This window comes from Setaria italica, chromosome VI (genome assembly GCF_000263155.2).
Source record: "Setaria italica strain Yugu1 chromosome VI, Setaria_italica_v2.0, whole genome shotgun sequence".
In the NCBI taxonomy this organism is placed as follows: Eukaryota; Viridiplantae; Streptophyta; class Magnoliopsida; order Poales; family Poaceae; genus Setaria; species Setaria italica.
Window position 1 is genome coordinate 11668587 of NC_028455.1, and position 18153 is coordinate 11686739.

Genomic DNA, 18153 nt, shown 5'->3' on the forward strand with positions numbered 1-18153 from the left:
CATGAGGGGTTAATTTTTAGCTGACTAAAGTTTAGCATCCTGGATCAAAATAGGGCCTAGTTCAAAGTCAATGAAACGAATGATAAAGGCTGACATTATCTAGAACCGCGTCACATTCTTGACAAGAAAATGTTTTTTGTTACTAGTTCTGCAGATGTTCAATTTTTTTTTCCTGATGGTATAGATTATCTCTTGACAAACTACATTCATGTAGTGTGTACTTACACAAGGGTGTAAAGCTGGACCTAAATGTTCACGTACCTCCCACAAACCCATGCCATTATTTCGCTCTCAAGTCTCATTATTACCGTTATTGAACTTCATGGTTTCAGTGCCATCAACAACCAACTAGCAATGATGAGACGTCTGGTTTCTATGTTGGCTACCATATGCGACTTCTTTACGAGCATAAGAGCAGCTCCCCGTGTTGCTCCGAAATCGATTTCTAGCCCAAAAAATCGAACTGATCGAACTTTGTGTGTCAGACCAGAGATCGTTCGAACTCAACGGAACAAAACAACATCCTGCTTGTAGTATCGTATTGTCATCCGAGAAATTATCTAGTTGTAGGCGGAGACAAGCATCGGCTTCCGTTAAAAGAAAAGGTGGGTACGGTTTTCTATTAACTGTTGGTTGTCGCTTTCCCCCACCAAATGAAGAAAGGCGGAGGAGGAGGGATGGAGGCGAGAGAGAATATATTTTATTGTACGTAGGCTGTTGACGACAGTTAGCATATCAGTTTGTGACCGCAAGTGCACGTAGCTTTTTCTTTAGAGTATTCCATCTAATGTTTATCAATCTGTTGATCGGCAGCAAACTAACTAGGGTTCTTTATCTAGCTAAACGGATCTAATTCTATTATAAAGCATGAATTGCGTATAAAGGTAAACACAATCGTGAGATAAGTATTATAGATAGGGTAAATAGAGCACATCTATATATATGAGGTAACACAACCAAAGATAACATGAGCATATTGTCTTCTTGTTGTAGTTCCAGCCAAAATGGTAACCAATCTATGTAGCACCTTGACAAACAATCATCTCTTGGAAAGGCAACTCGCAAGCGGCCAACTTTCTTGTGGTCACCACTACGACGCCTCTGATTTTCCAAAGCTTTACCTCAAACGACTACCACATTACTCACCATCGATCCTACTCAATATTACGCAATCGTTCGGCCTTTTCCCTCCCACATGCTGTCACCATGCAAAGATAATCATACCGACTTTCTACGCACTACTAAGATGTATCCGCAAGACATAGACTAATCATCACGATTACATCTATTCCTACTAATAACATATGCTAGCTAAACATATGAGAATAAGCATGCATCATAGTGGATCAAAGTAAGCACAAGATTAGATTGATATCACTATCGTGTGTACATAACCCTTGATAGTCACAAGGCTCGGCTTCATAACTCCACCATGGCCTCGCCGCGCAGGGATGACCATGGCAGCTAGGGTCGAGCCTAAGCCATCTCCTACACAACCTCGAAGACTTGCAGTGGCCCTCAGCTCCCTCTAGTGTGTGTCTCTCTATTCGTCGAGTTCTGGTGGATTGATCTTGTATGCCGATGAATTTAGGGCATACTTATAGTCTGGAAGACGTGTGATTGAAATAGGAATGTGAGAGGAGCAAGGAAAGCCCTAGGCCGATCGGCCTGGGGGGTCTAGGCTGATCGGCCTGGCCCTTCCATTTATCCCCTCGCGCCCAACTTCGTCGCCAAGTCGCCTCTGATGTTCTGGAATCTTATTTTTGAATGCATGTCGGCCTGGCACGTCCATAGCTTCAGGACGAGATTAATCTTTGATAACTTTCCAAATCTCCGTTTGATGTTCTTTGATTCCTCTTTGATCCCAAAGTGATACTTGTCATATCTTGACAATCTTAGCCCTTAAGTAATCTTGGAGGAGTGCTTGCCAAAAATGAGCATCGGAGGGGGCAAGAAGACCGTACCTGATGGGCTTAGGCTTCACCAGGCCAATCGGCCTGGGCTCTTTCTAAGCCCGCTGGCCTTCATCTTTGATAGGTTCATTGCTTGTGGGCTTTATCAGAAAATATGCTTTTATGTTCAATTTCATGCAAAAACAGATTGCTCCAAAATACAATGCATATGCAAAAACAAGGTTATTTCAGATGCCAAGTGGTGGGTTAGTATAAGAATATGTATGAAAATACTACATAAATGGCACTAAAAGTGTGTCAATAACGAGCGTCAACAATTCCCCCATGCTTAAACCTTGCTCATTCTCAAGTAAGTCCAAGTTACTTGCTTAATCAAAAAATCAGCATTGCCCTTCGGTGTCATCCCTACACTCAGTTATACATAACAAGACATATTGCTCTCTCAAGTATTTAGCAAAAAAGTTCAAGTTGTGACCGGCTATTTTTTATCATGGAAGATAGACTAGCAATAAAGAACATGCTATAATGAAATAAATACAATGCTCTTGAACTTAAGTGATCCTCAGACCTTTACCTTGTTTCATCATGAAGAGTTTTTCAAAAAAGATGCAAATCCAACACAAGTGAGGATCTCTTGCAAAAGCTCATGGAAACACTCATCTCATCAAGTCACTCAAGCGTATACTAGATTATTTTCAACCTATTCTACTCATATATAAAAGTAGAAGGCTTATGTGGAGCTTGGTGGGTAAAAACAATCCTAGCAAAACATTATATCTGAAATATTGTCAAACTAAGAGAGAGATCTATTGGGATTACTGAGACTTGTTAAAAAGGCTATGGAAAATAAATGTTGGAGAGGGAGAGAGATGAAACATACACATTTAGATAAGTGGATATGTGCAAGTGGCAAATGGGTGATCGCGAGACACAAATGAAGTTCTAATAATCAGATTGCACATGGTTGGAAAATGAGTATGGATCAATCCTTAATATTGATAGCACTGGGAACTTTAATGTCTTTGAGGAGCATTTTATTCTGTTTCTCTTTTTTCTCTTTTTCATTCCTTTTTATCTTCTTTCTTCTTTCTTTCTTTTTCCTTATTGTTTTTTTTTCTTTTTGCTCCTTAGAACTCCTTGCAACATAGTATTTTACTCAGTAGTAGTTAGAGATAATGCGATAAGTCCTCCCCTAAGCTTAGATGATGCTTGTCCTCGAGCATGAAAGAGAAAGAAAGATAAACTGCTGAAGTAAGTACGAAAATCTTGGATCTTCTGCAAAAAATTATTTTATTCCTCTGGAGGGACTTCCACGCCAAATTTTAGAGGGAACAGAGGGGGAAACACCTCAGGCCAATCGGCCTGAGGGTGTCCAGGCCGATCGGCCTAGCCCCTTCTAGCCTCTGTTTTCTTCACTTTTTATTCTCCGTACTAGTGGAGGCCTCTAGGTCTTGATTTTGTTAAAAAGGCACTGATTAATCTTCTAAATCTTTACCAAAATATTTTTCAATATTGAATAATAGGTTGTGGTCAAGGAGATAGTCACAAAAATGATAATATGGGTTTAGGTTGGATGCACAGTGAGGTTTGTGAAAGTACCATTGTAGAAACTCATAATGTATGGATAGAAAAACTAGCAAGAAAAAGGTTTACATAAAGGAGATGGCCAGCTTCTAAGTCTCGTACCACAGAAATCAATGTTAATCCAACTCCTTAAAATATAAGTTTGCAATCTAAAGGCTTCATCATGAAAGATCAAGCATGTATATAGGCTCTGGTAGGTAGGACTTTGCAAGAAATTCACAAATGTAGATATCATATGAATTAATTTGAAATAAAAACAATCAAATTATCAGGTCATCAGAAAACTTAAATCAAACAGCAACATAGAGTTTGTAGGTCTAAAATTTAGACATTTAACCTCCACAATTAAAGAGCGGGTATTTATTCAATTTAGGTTCATTAAAAAGGTAGCAATTAGCCAAGTCATATACAACATTGTGTAGGTAAAACAAAGCGGCAACCTTCATCATGTGTCCATAAGCAAGATTATACCAAAATTATTAACATCGTGGTGAGCACAAGGTTATGGCGATCATGATTTAAAGAAAACAAAAACTAGATTGTGCTCCTAGTAGCCATGTTATTATCAAGAGATATACAAAGGTTGCATCGAGTTTATGGTTGAAGGCTTATATACATAAGTATTTTACAAACATATAGACAAAGAAAAGATTGAGGAAGAATTTATCGTCCTTTCAATGCTTGTGATGAAGTGCAGCAGCCTCCCATGCTTAAGCATTGTGCTTAGCATGCAAGAAGAACCATAAGCATCTTTTGATGATCGTGATCCTTGTATTCCATATACATTGTGCTTAGCATGCAAGAAGAACCATAACAAGATGAAGCGTTCTATGATTGTCAAAATCCTTGTGCTCCGCGTCCGGAGCTTGTCTTTATGCTTTTTCACTTTTGTCGCCTTTATTTTCCTTCAACTTCTTCTCTTTTCCTTTCATGAAAGCACTTGACCATGCTTGCAAAATAATTCAAATGCACATACTACCCTCAAGGTGATGGTCGGGACTAGACGCAATCACCAACAAACCAACAACATCCCTAAGACTTTAACTTGTGGCATAGCTAATCCAGTAAAATAAATAAAAACCTAATGAGTGTACGTGTGTGCAAGTGTGAATGCAAATGATAGGTAGGGACATAAACAAAGACAATGTTAGCACCAAGTTCTAAACACCATGCTTACAACTAAGTTGCTGAAATTCTCCATAGCTATAAAAAATTATTAATCAAGGTCAAACACCATGCTTATCCCAAGATCAAAAACTCTTTCCAGCAAGGGAAAAATAGAGCGCATTGCAAAGCTTAAAAGCCAACCAATGCAATATGGAGATGATATGAAAAGCTAGCAAGATTTATTAAACTGAATGATGATAGTCTACAACCAAGTCTAAACACCAAAGTTACACAAGATTGCAAAGGGAAAATACCCTAGAAGCATTAACATAGATATGAAAGCATTCATCATAAAAGTTTTTAGGAGAAAGCCAAGCTAACACATGAATGATGGAACAATTGCAAATGCACATGCAAAAGGGTTAGCGAAAATAAAGGCTAGCAAGATTGAAAAGACTATCGATGTTGTTCCTCAATTAGTTGAGTCAAAAAGGATTGCTTAGAATGACAAAGCAAGCCTGGCACTTCATAAGAAGTTAAGCAATGTCAACAAGAAAATCATTCATCGAAAATCTTCAACAACCAAACTAACAAGGCTAAGAGTAGGTCCATAGGTATCCTATATTTTTGGCTTGAAACAAGAATTTTGAAGAGAGAAATCAAGCATAAAAATTCTAAATAATGGGGTTTAGAAAAAACAAAAAGAAAAGAAAGGGCTTGTTTTTGAATGAAAAACAAAAACTTATGGTTTTAGGATGGCTCTAGGTAAGGGTGTAGTCAGAACAGAGGCAAAAATAACTCAGGCCGATCTGAATGGTGCAGCAAGCTAGTAAATACAATTTAATCCAACCTCTGTTGGCTCTGGTTTTTGGCTGGGTTGATAGGAAAGCTTAGGTGGAAAAAGATTTTGATAAAAACAACATGAAAATGCAATGCAACATGAGGTAGATAAAAGAAATGATATGACATGATATGGAGGTGGTCTAAAAAAAGTTAGCCTGAATTAACTAGCCACAAGTTTAGAATTAAAGGGGTGGTGCCATGCTTCATATTTCTCTCCAAAAAGACATAAAAAAAGACTCTAAACATTAATAGCACACAAAAAAGGTCTATAAGTTTTCCAAGATCAAGTAATAAAGTGCTCCCTCAATATTATTTAAAGCATATAACATGTGGTTGTAGAATTTGTTAGAGTAGCGCTACAATATTACTTGATGGTTTCAATTAAAAAGCATAATATAGACCGTCATCTTAGTAAAGAAAATAAATAAAAAGATGGGTTGCCTTCCAAAAGCACTTTAGTTAAAGTCATATAGCTAGACTTCTCACCTCGATAATGTTCACGTGAAGCCATGGTCCTTTGCCCAAGAATCCATAGTATCCATGCAGCTTGATGTCATCTTTTGTAATCTTTCGTGGTTTGCTTCGAACACCTCTTTGTATTGGATGTAGACTGCTTGTGTCTTCATGTGCCAATGTTCCAGAGGTTTTTATTTTGTTTTAAGCTTCTGAATTTGATCATGTACGCTTGATGAAAGCATTGCCCAAGGTCCTCTTCATTAATGTCATCCTCATCTCCTCCATCTTATTCTCATCACCTTTTTGCTGCCTCTTCTTCATGGATTTTCCCCTGCGTCTAGAATAGAACATATACCAAAATATAGCTCTATTGAATAGTTTATGAAATTACCTTTCCAACCAGTGGTTATTCATCTAAAGTGGAGTTCAAATGCAAGAGTTATGCCTATTTTATTTCAGCTCTACGTGTTGTCCAGAATTGATTTTAGGACACGTGACGTTCAATGATTTGTCCCTAACTGCTTGTAGGAATTTCCGATTTCCTTGATTGATTCATTGGAACGTAGACTTCATGGGGCTTCTGGATACCCAAAAATATTGTATTTGTTTCTTCTAAGGTCGTTTAAAATCTTGATGAGAATAGTAGCTTCTTGCGAATTGATCCGGAGATGTTGATGATCTTTATCTGTAGTCTTTGGGGCATTATATCACACATCCTTTGGCTTCAAGGTCATCACCATTGCTGCACCAGTGAGTAGCATGGTGGCAATGATGCATCTTCTCCATAATTCTTGCTCTAGCCAAGGTGCCAGGATCAGAGGAGGCTCCTGCGCTTTGTGTCGATGATCTGAGCAGTTTTCTTCTTTGATTGCATCACTCAATTAGAAGCTCTTGAGCATCCCACTGGAGAAGATTGGTAGTGTCATGGCGCTTCTAATCTTGTTGCCTCCGGTTTTGATCAACTCCAAATCATCACCTTCTGTGCAGAGAGGCCCTCCAATCGTCCCACTTTGCTTAACACAGTTGCTTCCAACACCTTTTGCTTGAACAAACAAATCTCAAAGAAATACTAGTCTTAAAAATTAATTGACAAAGTGGCATACCTTGTTTATTATCATTTGTATTGTCGTCATTAGTGTGGACTCAGTAACAGATGCTGGGCCACTAACAAAGTTAGCACGTACTGCTAAAGAGCTGAGCTCGATGTTGTTATCATCTTATCGGAGTGAATTGAGACTTCAAAGTCCATGTTCGATCATCTGGCATCTTGTATTTACTTGCTTTCAAGGACGCAAACAAGAAAAATAGGGTATAAGCAATAAAAAAAGAATCAGGGTTAGTTCAAAAAGTTAGATAGAACGCCCTAGGGTTCGAGTTGCTGATCCCTGGCAACGGCACCAGAGAAGCTTGTTGACAGCAATTAGCGCATCATTTTGTGAACCGCAAGCACATGGATCATCGTAGCTTTTCCCTTAGAGTATTACATCCAAGGTTTATCAATCCGTGGATCAACAGCGAACTGACTAGGGTTCTCTATCTAGCTAAACGGATCTAATCCTATCATGAAGCATGAATTGCATATAAAGGTAAACCCAATCATGAGATAAGTATTATAGACAGGGTAAATAGATCACATCCATATGTATATGAGGTAACACAATCAAAGGTAGCATGAGCCTATTGTCTTCTTGCTGTAGTTCCAAACAAACTGGTAACTAATCTATGTAGCTTCTTGATAAAGAGTAATCTCTTATAAAGGCGGCTTGCAAGCAGCCTACTTTCTTGTGGTCACCACTGCGAGGTGTGTGTTAACGCCTCCAGTTTCCCAAAGCTTTACTGCAAACGACTCCCACAATACTCGCCATCGATCCCACTCAACATTACGCAATCGTTTGGCCTTTTCCCTCCCACATGCTATCACCATGCAAAGGTAATCACACCGACTTCCTACGCACTACTAAGATGTATCCATAAGACATAGACTAATCACCACGATTACATATATTCATACTAAGAACATATGCTAGCTAAACATATGAGAATAAGCATGCATCATAGTAGATCAAAGTAAGAACAAGATTAGATTGATATCACCATCGTGTGTGCATAAGCCTTGATGATCACAAGGCTCGACTCCAGAACTCCACCATGGCTTCACCACACAGGGACCATCATAGAAGCTAGGGTCTAGCCTAAGCCATCTCCTAGACAACCTCGAATACTTGCAGCAGTCCTCAGCTCCCTCTGGCGTGTGTCCCTCTATTCGTCGAGTTCTGGTGGATTGATCTTGTGTGCCGATGAATTTTTGGCATACTTATTGTCTGGAAGACGCATGGCTGAAATAGGAAGGCGAGGGGAGCAAGGAAAGCCATAGGCCAATCGGCCTAGGGGGTTCCAGGCTGATCGTCCTGGCCCTTCCTTTTATAACCTCGTGCCCAACTTCATGGCCAAGTCTCCTCTGATGTTCTGAAGCTTATTTTTTTAAGTATGTGGGCCTTACACGTCGATAGCTTTGGAATGAGATTCATCTTTGATAACTTTCCAAATCTCCGTTTGATCTTCTTTGAGTCCTCTTTGATCCCGAAGGGATACACTTGCCATATCTTCACATTCTTATCCCTCAAGTAATGAGCGTCGGAAGGAGGGCAGAAGACCCCTGGCTGATTAGCTTGGGCTTTACCAGGCCGATCGGCCTTGGCTCTTTTTGAGCCCGCTGGCCTTCGTCTTTGACAAGTTCGTTGCTTGTTTAGGGCTTTATCTAAAGGTATACTTTTAGGTCCAATTTCCTACAAAAACAGAATTTCCTCCAAAATAAAATGCATATGCGAAAACGGGGTTATTTCCGATGCCAAGTAGCAGGTTAGTATAAGAATATGTATGAAAACACCACTTAAATGGTCCTAAAAGAGTGTCAATAACGAGCGTCAACACAGGCCCCACACATTGATGTTAAACACAAGAGCGACTGAACCGTCGTTGTGTTCGACTTCGGTGGTCAGAACGAGTCGAACTAGCACTAGAGCATCCCTAAGGGCACGCATCGGGTTAATCTATCTCATAGCCTTAGATCTTATCAATATGAAATATGTTTTATATAACTGATGCCATGACGCACTGTTGGAAATATTACCGCTAATACCACTAATTTTGCTATTGCATGAAATAACACCGCTAAATTCAATAGCATAGCACCGCTCACTTCGGTATGAATGAGTTACAAACTTATATACTTTATGATTTATGAACTATGAGTGATGCTTATGACTTATCTTATGAGTTGTGACGTATTGTTTATGTTTACTTATGTTTGTTCTCATGCCCGGATATGTACTTATGAATTAATCTAAAATTTGTGAAATTACTAATATTTGGACCTAAATTTTGTTGGTTTTTTGCATACCACTAAAGGGCATAGCAGCTGCTATAGCTGCGCTATAGCACCTATAGCTTGTCCAGTAGCACTCCGCTAAATTCTATAGCTCGCGATTTGCAATGTTGAGTAGGACCTATGTCATTTGATAACTGACCATGTGCTGAAGGATGATTGGAATTTGTAGTACAAAATAGTGCATGAGTAAGGAATATGTTAAGTATGTAATAACTCCTAGTAGCGTTAATGTACTCGTGTGTTAAACTATTAGCTTATATACACCTCGTTAATCCAAATATTGTTCCTAGTGCCTTTTGTAGTGGCATAATGCTGATGCATATGTATGTGTGTTGTTTGTTTGAATGTATGCCTGTTTCCATTTGGTTATAGCTATCAAACTCAATTCCTAGGCCAGTATAATCTCCTAGGGCAGCCATGAAAGCGGTTACAATAATTATATCTACATGATTAGTACCGTAATAATAGTTAATTGTAAAAATATCCATTATTTAAAAGTAGACAGTGATGTAATCAATCTCAAACGGCTTAGACGGAAACGCTTGCCTTTGGTAGCTCCAAAATGGTTGGTTATTTCAGAGAACCATCTAAAGTAAGCAAATGGCTCGAAAATGGCCATTGGTTTTTGGCTCCGCAAAATAGGCAGTTGCTTGCTTAAAGTAGTCTATTTGTTGTACCATAAGGCCCATGGTTCTGAGTATAATACCCATCTTTTATTATGTCAATGCAGACGCCGTGTTCGCCGCTTAGAGCAGACAGGTCATATTACAGACCCTCTCATTTATACTCCACGAAAACCGCCGGCTAACTTATTTGTTAACTGCTTGTACTTACCTGTAGAAAAGTAGATGAGAAACACCACGCACCCTACTGAGGGGGTGACCTCTATATATATGACCAATATGGTTTGGAGTACAAGGAATACATCAAGTGTACAAGGAAAGGATAAATACATCCTAATATACACATACTTCCTAATACCCGTCCGCAGTCGAAGCGGGATGATCACAGACGCACAGACTGGACCTAAACTCAGTAAACAAAGGAGTTGGAAGGCCCTTCATCATGATATCCGCGAACTGGTGAGATGACGGCACATGGAGGATCCGGACCTCACCCAAGGCCACCTTCTCATGAACGAAGTGAATATCAATCTCGATGTGCTTCGTGCGCCGATGATGCACCAGGTTGGCCATCATGTTGATAGCACTCACGTTGTCAAAGTAGACAACAGTGGCCGAAGCAAGTAGGACATGAAGCTCCTGAAGAAGTTGACGCAGCCAGCAACATTCTGCCACAGCATGAGCCACAGCCTGGTACTCGGCATCAGCACTGGAACGAGACACTGTGGTCTGGCGCTTGGAGGACCAAGACACCAGATTGTCACCGAGGTAGACGCAGAAGCCGGAGATGGAGCATCTACAATCCAGGCAACCAGCCCAGTCGGTGTCGGAGTAGGCAGTCAGAGACTGAATAGGGCCAGTGCCGATGTGAAGCCCGGAGGACAGCGTGCCCTTCACATAGCGCAGAATGCGCTTGATCAGGGCCATGTGGGGCTCGCACGGGTCATGCATGAAGAGGCAGACCTACTGAACCGCATACGCCAAGTCTGGTCGAGTCAAAGTGAGGTACTGAAGAGCCCCAGCAAGACTCTGATACTCAAAGCCATCTTGGAGCTTGGTGCTGTCGTGTGCCAAAAGCTTGGCATCAGTGTCAACGGGAGTCGCTGTAGAGTGACACTCATTCATGCTAGCACGCTGAAGAAGATCTAGGGTGTACTGTCACTGAGACAGGAACACGCCCTGGGAGGAACGCGTGATAGAGATGCCAAGGTAGTTTGTAGGTTGCCAAGATCCATCATGGCAAACTCAGAGTGAAGACACCCCATGATGTGCCGAAGAAGAGGTGAGGACGAGGCAGTGAGGACGTTGTCGTTGACGTAGAGCAGTAGGTAGGTGATGCTGGGCCCCTCTTTGTATACAAAGAGGGAGGTGTCGGAGGTAGCGGCGATGAAGTCGATGTGTCGAAGGAAGGAGGTGAACCGTTGGTACCATGCCCTCGGGGCTTGCTTTAGTCCATATAAGGACTTCTACAGGAGACAGACGTGATCGGGGGCGGTGGGGTCGATGAAGCTGGGAGGCTGCTGGCAGTATACAGTCTTCGCGAGGTATCCGTGAAGAAACACATTCTTCACGTCCAGCTAGTGGATCGGCTAGGCGCGAGAAGTGGCGATGTTGAGAACGGTTTGTATCATCGCCGGTTTGACAACCGGACTGAAGGTCTCATCGTAGTCGATGCCGTGATGCTGGGAGAAGCCACGAACCACCTAGCGCGCCTTGTGCCGGGCGAGGGACCCATCTGCATGGAACTTATGCTGGAAGATCCACTTGCCCAACACAACATTGGCACCAGGCAACTGTGGGACGAGGCGCCAGGTGTCGTTGTCAATGACGGCCTGGAACTCGTCGACCATGGCGGCACGCCAGTTGGCATCAGCTAGAGCACAGCGATAGTTCGCCGGAATCGGAAAGGGCAGAGAAGAAATCAAGGCTATCATGCTATAGTAGTGGACCCGCTAGATTGCCCCAGTCACAGATTGAGTGACAGAACGCGGAGGGGCAGGTGGCGACGAGGAGGGCGCAGGAGGCGCTTGGGCCGCGGGCGCTGTGGGCGCGGGGGAAGGACCCTGGGCGCTTGCCCGACTGGTTGGAGCGTTCGCTGGTGCGGTCAGGGAGCTCGCCTGACGGATCGGAGCGGTCGCCGGTGCGGTCAGGGCGTTCGCTCAACCAATCGGATCGCTCGCTGATGTGGTCGGGGCATTCACCAATGCTGTCGGGGTGCTCACCCGACCGATTGGAGCGCTCGCCGGTGTGGTCGGGGCATTCGCCGGTGCAGTCGGGGCGCTCACCGGTGCACCTGACTCGCCTGACCAATCAGAGCGCGCACCAATGCGGATGGTGCGAACGGGGCCGCACCCACGCGTGACGCGGTCATGGTCGGAGCAATTGGGAGCGCACCCGCGCGCGCCATGGTTGGGGTCGGAGCAGGTGGGAGCGCTGTGATCACGGTCAGAGCCGCACCCGCATGTGGTGCGGTCGCAGTTGGAGCAGTAGGTAGGAGCACGGCGGAGAGCTGCGACCCGCCCGCAGACGGAGTGGGGTACACGGTTGGCTCGTGTAATAGAATGGCACGGTCGTCGTTAGTGAGTTCCTGCAAAACAATTGGTGTGGGCCGCAGTTGCTCAACGTCTAACGATGGAGCGACTGAGGTGGAAGCAGGAACATTGGAGGGGCTCGACAAAAGGAAGTCGAGCTGCAATGGGTGAGTAGGATGGGAGGAAAAGGGAAAGATGGACTCGTCGAAGACAACATGGCGAGAGATGATGACTCGACGGATGGACAAGTCAAGGCATTGGTACCCCTTGTGAGAGGAGGGATAACCAAGGAAGACACAGGCTGTGGAACGAGGAGTAAGCTTGTGGCGTGCCGTGGCTGAGAGGTTGGGGTAGCAAAGACAACCAAAGACACGCAAGTGAGAGTACTCGGGAGGCTGGGAGTAAAGGAGGCTGTAGAGGATGCCATTCTGAACGACAGAACAAGGGCGCTGGTTCAGAAGATAGGTAGCGGTGGCGAGCGCCTTGGTCTAGTATGGGGCGTCCAAGGAAGCGTGAATGCGCAATGTGCGAGTCACGTTATTAAGGGTGCGTAGGACATGCTCGGCTTTCCCATTTTGGGGAAAAGTGTAGGGACACAAGAGGCGCAAGTGGATACCCCGAGAAGTCAAAAATCATGTGAGAGTCTTATTGACAAAATCAGTCCCGTTGTCAAATTGGACGCTTTGAACAGGAAAACTAAACTGCGTGTGAGCATAGGCGTAGAAATCAGTAATGTGTGAAGTGACTTCAGACTTGTGAACTAGAGGAAACATCCAACAAAAACGCAAGAAGTCATCCAAAATGACTAGGTAATAGCGATAACCAGAGATGCTAGTGATGGGAGAAGTCCAAACATCATAGTGAACTAACTCAAAAGGAGCAAAATTGCTAGAGTTAGAGCAAAACTGCACATGTTTCCCTAACTGACATGAATGACATAGAGTATGACTATCTTTATTACAAGCAATGGATGAAGTTTGTCTAAGTGTGGCGATGGTAGCAGGACCAGGATGACCAAGACAGAGATGCCATAAACTGGAGGAGATGGCGAGGCCGGCATGGGGCGCTGCAAAGCTGGCTGCTGGAGGCATGGTGTAAAGATCGCCGGTGCTATTATAGCAAAGAATCACGCGTCTGGTCCGAAAATCCTTGGCAGAAAAACCAAAAGCGTCAAACTCTATGGTGCAGTTATTGTCCTTAGTAAACTAACGAACAGAAATCAGATTACGAATCAGAGAAAGAACAACAAGAACATTGTTAAGATGAAAGTGAGAGGTTGGGGTGGTAAGGGTGGAGTTGCCATGGCACGTGGCAGGAAGGGTGTGACCGTTACCGATAGTAATGGAGGAGTGAGAGGGAGGGAGTCGGGAAAAAAGAATACCATCCGAGGATGACATGTGGCCAGATGCACCTGATTCAACCATCCAGCCGCCGTTCTATAGTGCCATCTAGTTTAGGGCAGCAACCAAACCCTCCTGCTCCCAGGTTGGCACCTGAGTGGGCGCTTGAACAGGGGCTTAGGCAGCATGGGCCTGCGGGGGGGGGGGGGGGAGGAAACCGGGGGTGCCCATGTGCTAACCCCCACCCCCCGACGGGTGCTGACCGCTAGCCTGCTGGAAGCCCCTAACCCCCTACAAGCCAGCCCCTGGATTGAAACAAAACCATGGGCCGGTGGGCCTTGGGGGCACGGGGTCCTGAAAGCCGCCCCCCGGAGGCGCCTGGAAGCCACCGCTGCCCTTCTTCTGCCACTTCTTCTTGCTGCCGCCGCCACGACCACCGCTACTGCTGCCGCCGCCGCTGCTAGTCTGGACAGAACCAGACGGCGGGCGACACCCGCCCATACAGCTGGAGGACGAAGACGACGAGGAGTTCCTGGCGAGGAGGATGGTGGAGTTGGAGATCTTCTCCTCGTTGGCGAGGCGAAGTTCCTTCAAGGCAAGCATGTCACGCGCCTGGGCGAAGGACGGGAAGCCGGCAGTGGAGTTGGCGATGTCATCGGTGGTGTTGGAGAAGTGCAGGTTGAGGCCACGGAGGAGATTCAGGATAAGTTAGGAGTCCTGAACGGGATGGCTGACATAGCGGAGGGTGTCGGCGAGGATCTTCATGCGCTGATAGTACTCGACGATAGAGGAGTCGCCCTACGCCATGGAGTGGAAGTCGTGTCTGAGGAAGATCGTTCGGGACTGCTTGTTGGCGTGGAAGAGTCCCTTGATGACGAGCCAGAGATCCCGGGTAGTCTGATCATCGTCGGTCATGGTGAGGTCGTGGATGGAGTCATCAATGGAGCCGAAGAACTAGGAGCGGACGCAACAATCTGCTTGATCTCAGTTGGGGTCCTGGGGACGAGGCACCGCCGTGCCATCGATGTGCGACTTGAGGTCGAACCTGCCGCACATGGACTCGAACAAGGATGCCCACTTGGAGTAGGCTGACGACTTCATCGTCAACATTATGGGAATCTGAGACTTGACGGAGATGGTGGCATAGGGGTGGACGGCGGGCGGAGGCACCTGGTACAGGAGGAAGTTGCCACCGCCGTGGCCGGGTGCATCACCGGTACAGGAGGAAGTTGCCACCGCCATTGCCGGGTGCATCACCGGCAGGGGGAGAGAGGGGCGCGTCGCTAGGAGGACCAGCGTCGGCGCCGGGAGGCAGTAGAGGGGCGCCAGAACCGCCAAGGCGAGCGGTGGCGTCGCCGGCGGGAGGGGGGTCACCGCCGGACAGGGAGGAGTGGGTGGCCATGGCACGCGGTGCAGGAGGTGCAACAGAGGGGGGTGACGGCAGCACGGCAGGAGGGGCGCCGCCCTAGGGTTTTGCACGGGACAGGAGGGAGGCGTGAGGGAGAGCAGGAGAGGCTGAGGCTCACGATCTAATCTCGTGATACCATGTAGAGAAGTAGATGGGAAACACCACACACCCTAATAAGGGGGTTGACCTCTATATATATGGCCAATATGGCTTGGAATACAAGGAATACATCAAGTGTACAAGGAAAGAATAAATATATCATATTACCCTGAAACACCTACTGCACGCATGAACAACATGTGGAGCCGATAACACATACATAAACAAGCGACAAGAAGGCCCCCACGTGAATGGGAAAACCACAAACTAGACACAACGTGTGTCACAGGCCGGTTCACTTTACATTGTTTACACATGAGATGATGATTGATGCCCGCCCAGAATCCAATGACCAAGGACGGTGGTCGACAACAATTAAACATGCATATTATTAGGTCCATTATAAATAATACCTTCATAACAAACACTGAACTTTTGATGGAAGAAATTGATCGATGTGTCATGTTGTGCGGGACTTCCTAATCTACTAATAAAGGCCCTACTTGTAACTTCAAAGGAGCATGAGTCAAGCCATTGTCCAAGGTTATTTATATTTATTGGACACCTACAAACACATTGATCGATCAATCAGCTTTTCACGGGAACAACCTTGTATGGTGACGCCACCAAGTGCAGCTGGTTCTTTCTTTTGACTGTTGCACCAACAAGTATGTCCGTGTTAAGCTCATCAGGCCGCATTCCACCTGGGAGGCTCCAGTCGATGTAGTAGAGAAGGCGTGCAACAATAAGCTCCAGCACATTCAGCCCAAAGGTATCACCGGGGCACTTTCTCCTCCCGGTCCCAAATGGCAAGTACTCAAACCGAGAACCTTTGTAGTCAATCATGTCATCCTCAAACCTTTCCGGTTTGAACTTCTCCGGGTCATGCCAATACTCAGGGCTCCTTGCCATAGCCCAAGTATTGACCATGACCCTGGTACCCTTAATGACCTCGAACCCACTAATGTCGCATGTCTCTTGACAAAGATGGGGGAGGAGCAGAGGCGCCACTGGGTTCAGCCTCATGCTCTCCTTGATCACCATCTTAGTGTAGTGTAGCTCATCCATCTTGCCCTCATGGTCCTGTGGGCACTTGTTGTCGAATACTCGTCGCACCTCGGCCTGTGCCTTGGCCATTACCTCCGGGTTCCTCATGAGATCAGACATGACCCACTCTGCAGCTGTCGACACCGTCTCCGTCCCTCCAGCGAACATATCCTGAATGAAATCGACTACATGAACAAGAATGAAAAAGGGGCTAAAGTATCTAGAGTGATTCAGCGCTAAATTATTACCAGTAAAATGGCCTTGATATTTGTTGTGTCGATGGGGAATTCAAGCTCCCCCTCGTCCCTTATCCGGAGGAGGACTCCCACAAGAGAATCACCTCGCTGCGCCTCACTTTGAGCTATGATCTTTTCTAAGAACGTGTCCATCTGCCTGTGTGCTCGCCGCACCCTTCGCCTCAACCCAGTGAAGGCATCAATGAACCACAGCGATGGGAATAGGTCCCCGATGCTGAAGCCTCCGCCGATCTTGAACGCCACATCAACCGCCGACAGGAACTGCTCCTGGAGCTCGCTGCTGCAGGCCTGGCCGAATGATGCCTTTGCTACGATCGAGTTCGAGCAGGATAAGAGCAGCCTGGCGAGATTGACAGGCTCACCGCCATTGCCAGCAACTTGGATCTTCCTAACGAGGGACAAGGTCTCGTCATCCCTGACGGGTGCGAGCTGCCGCACCATTTTGCCACTGAGGAGCTCCACCGTGCAGAGCTTGCGCAGAGTCCGCCAATACGGGCCGTAGGGCGAAAAGAAAATATCGAGATTACCATAGCCGAAGATCTCCGAGACCACAAGGCTCGGCCGTGACGCGAAGTTGACATCCTTTTCCCGGAGCACCTCCTGCGCTGCCGCCGGCGAGGATATCACGACAGTGTCGATCTGGCCGATCCGGAGGAACATCACGGGGCCATGCTTCTTGGCCAGGTCCCGGAGAGCAACATGCGGATGTGACTTGAGGAAGTGGAGGAGGCTTCCAATCAAGGGGAGGTTCCTTGGGCCTGGAGGCCGCCTCCTCTTGGGGCTTGGCGCGGAGTTGCGGCTGAGCAAGGTAGCCAAAATTGGCAGGGAGATGAGGGAGAGGAAGATAAGAGTTGCTGCACTTAGCTCCATGACGATGGCTTGATGAATTTTACTTTGCAGTTTTGCCTGGGAACGAACAGCAAGAGGTAAGGACCTTTTATAAGCTTTTGCCTTGTTATGGCTCAGACATATATATCCTATCGTATAATCTGAAACCATGACTTTTTTTTTTGGGGGGGGGGGGGGGGGGGGGTGGGGTTGATGGGGATCTGAAACCATGACTTGATTTAGGCAACTCGCACGTTACATTCACATTACGCGTTGATTATTTCCATGAACGTTGGATGACAAGCTTAGATTTGTAGACCGGTCATGCATGGCGCAGCCCCCGGGCGTTTAACGCTCAGATATATAGCTCCGTCAAAAATTAAATTAACACTGAGAGTATTCTTGACCAAAAGCCCGAAATTAACACATGAATACAAACCGTGATCAATTCCTAGGCCTCTTCGACACGTCATACCTCATATGTTACAGGGCAGCAGGAACCGATATTCCGAGCGCAATCAGGGAACACATGGACACATTATTTAAGTGCTGACATGCACGGTGAAGAATTATTGTGTACCCTTTCTAGAAAATTATTGGGCGTATAATATTTTTTAAAAGTCAAACTTTGTATATTTTGATAAACAGTAGTCGCTCTCCTTAGAAACTTCTGCTCAACTCACGGTTCTGACCCAAATGTTGGATGGTTTTCCTCTGAATCCCAAGCTT

General features: G+C 45.6%; 1 protein-coding gene across 1 annotated transcript; it reads right to left on the reverse strand.

The window, feature by feature from the left end:
• Positions 1–15496: 15496 nt before the first annotated feature.
• Positions 15497–17514, reverse strand: LOC101767767 (cytochrome P450 99A2). Its single transcript, XM_004973074.3, has 2 exons — positions 16588–17514; positions 15497–16510 (listed from the first exon to the last, which is right to left on the reverse strand). The coding sequence occupies exons 1-2, from the start codon at positions 17464–17466 to the stop codon at positions 15881–15883; spliced, it is 1509 nt and encodes a 502-aa protein (XP_004973131.1). The 5' UTR covers positions 17467–17514; the 3' UTR covers positions 15497–15880.
• Between the last annotated feature and the right edge of the window lie 639 nt (positions 17515–18153).

Bases quoted from the DNA above. Each gene is read 5' to 3' on its own strand.
- LOC101767767 (XM_004973074.3), bottom strand. From the start codon at position 17,466: ATGGAGCTAAGTGCAGCAACTCTTATCTTCCTCTCCCTCATCTCCCTG. The intron at 16,511-16,587 runs GTAATAATTTAG...GATTTCATTCAG, and splicing joins ATATCAAGGCCATTTTACTG to GATATGTTCGCTGGAGGGAC.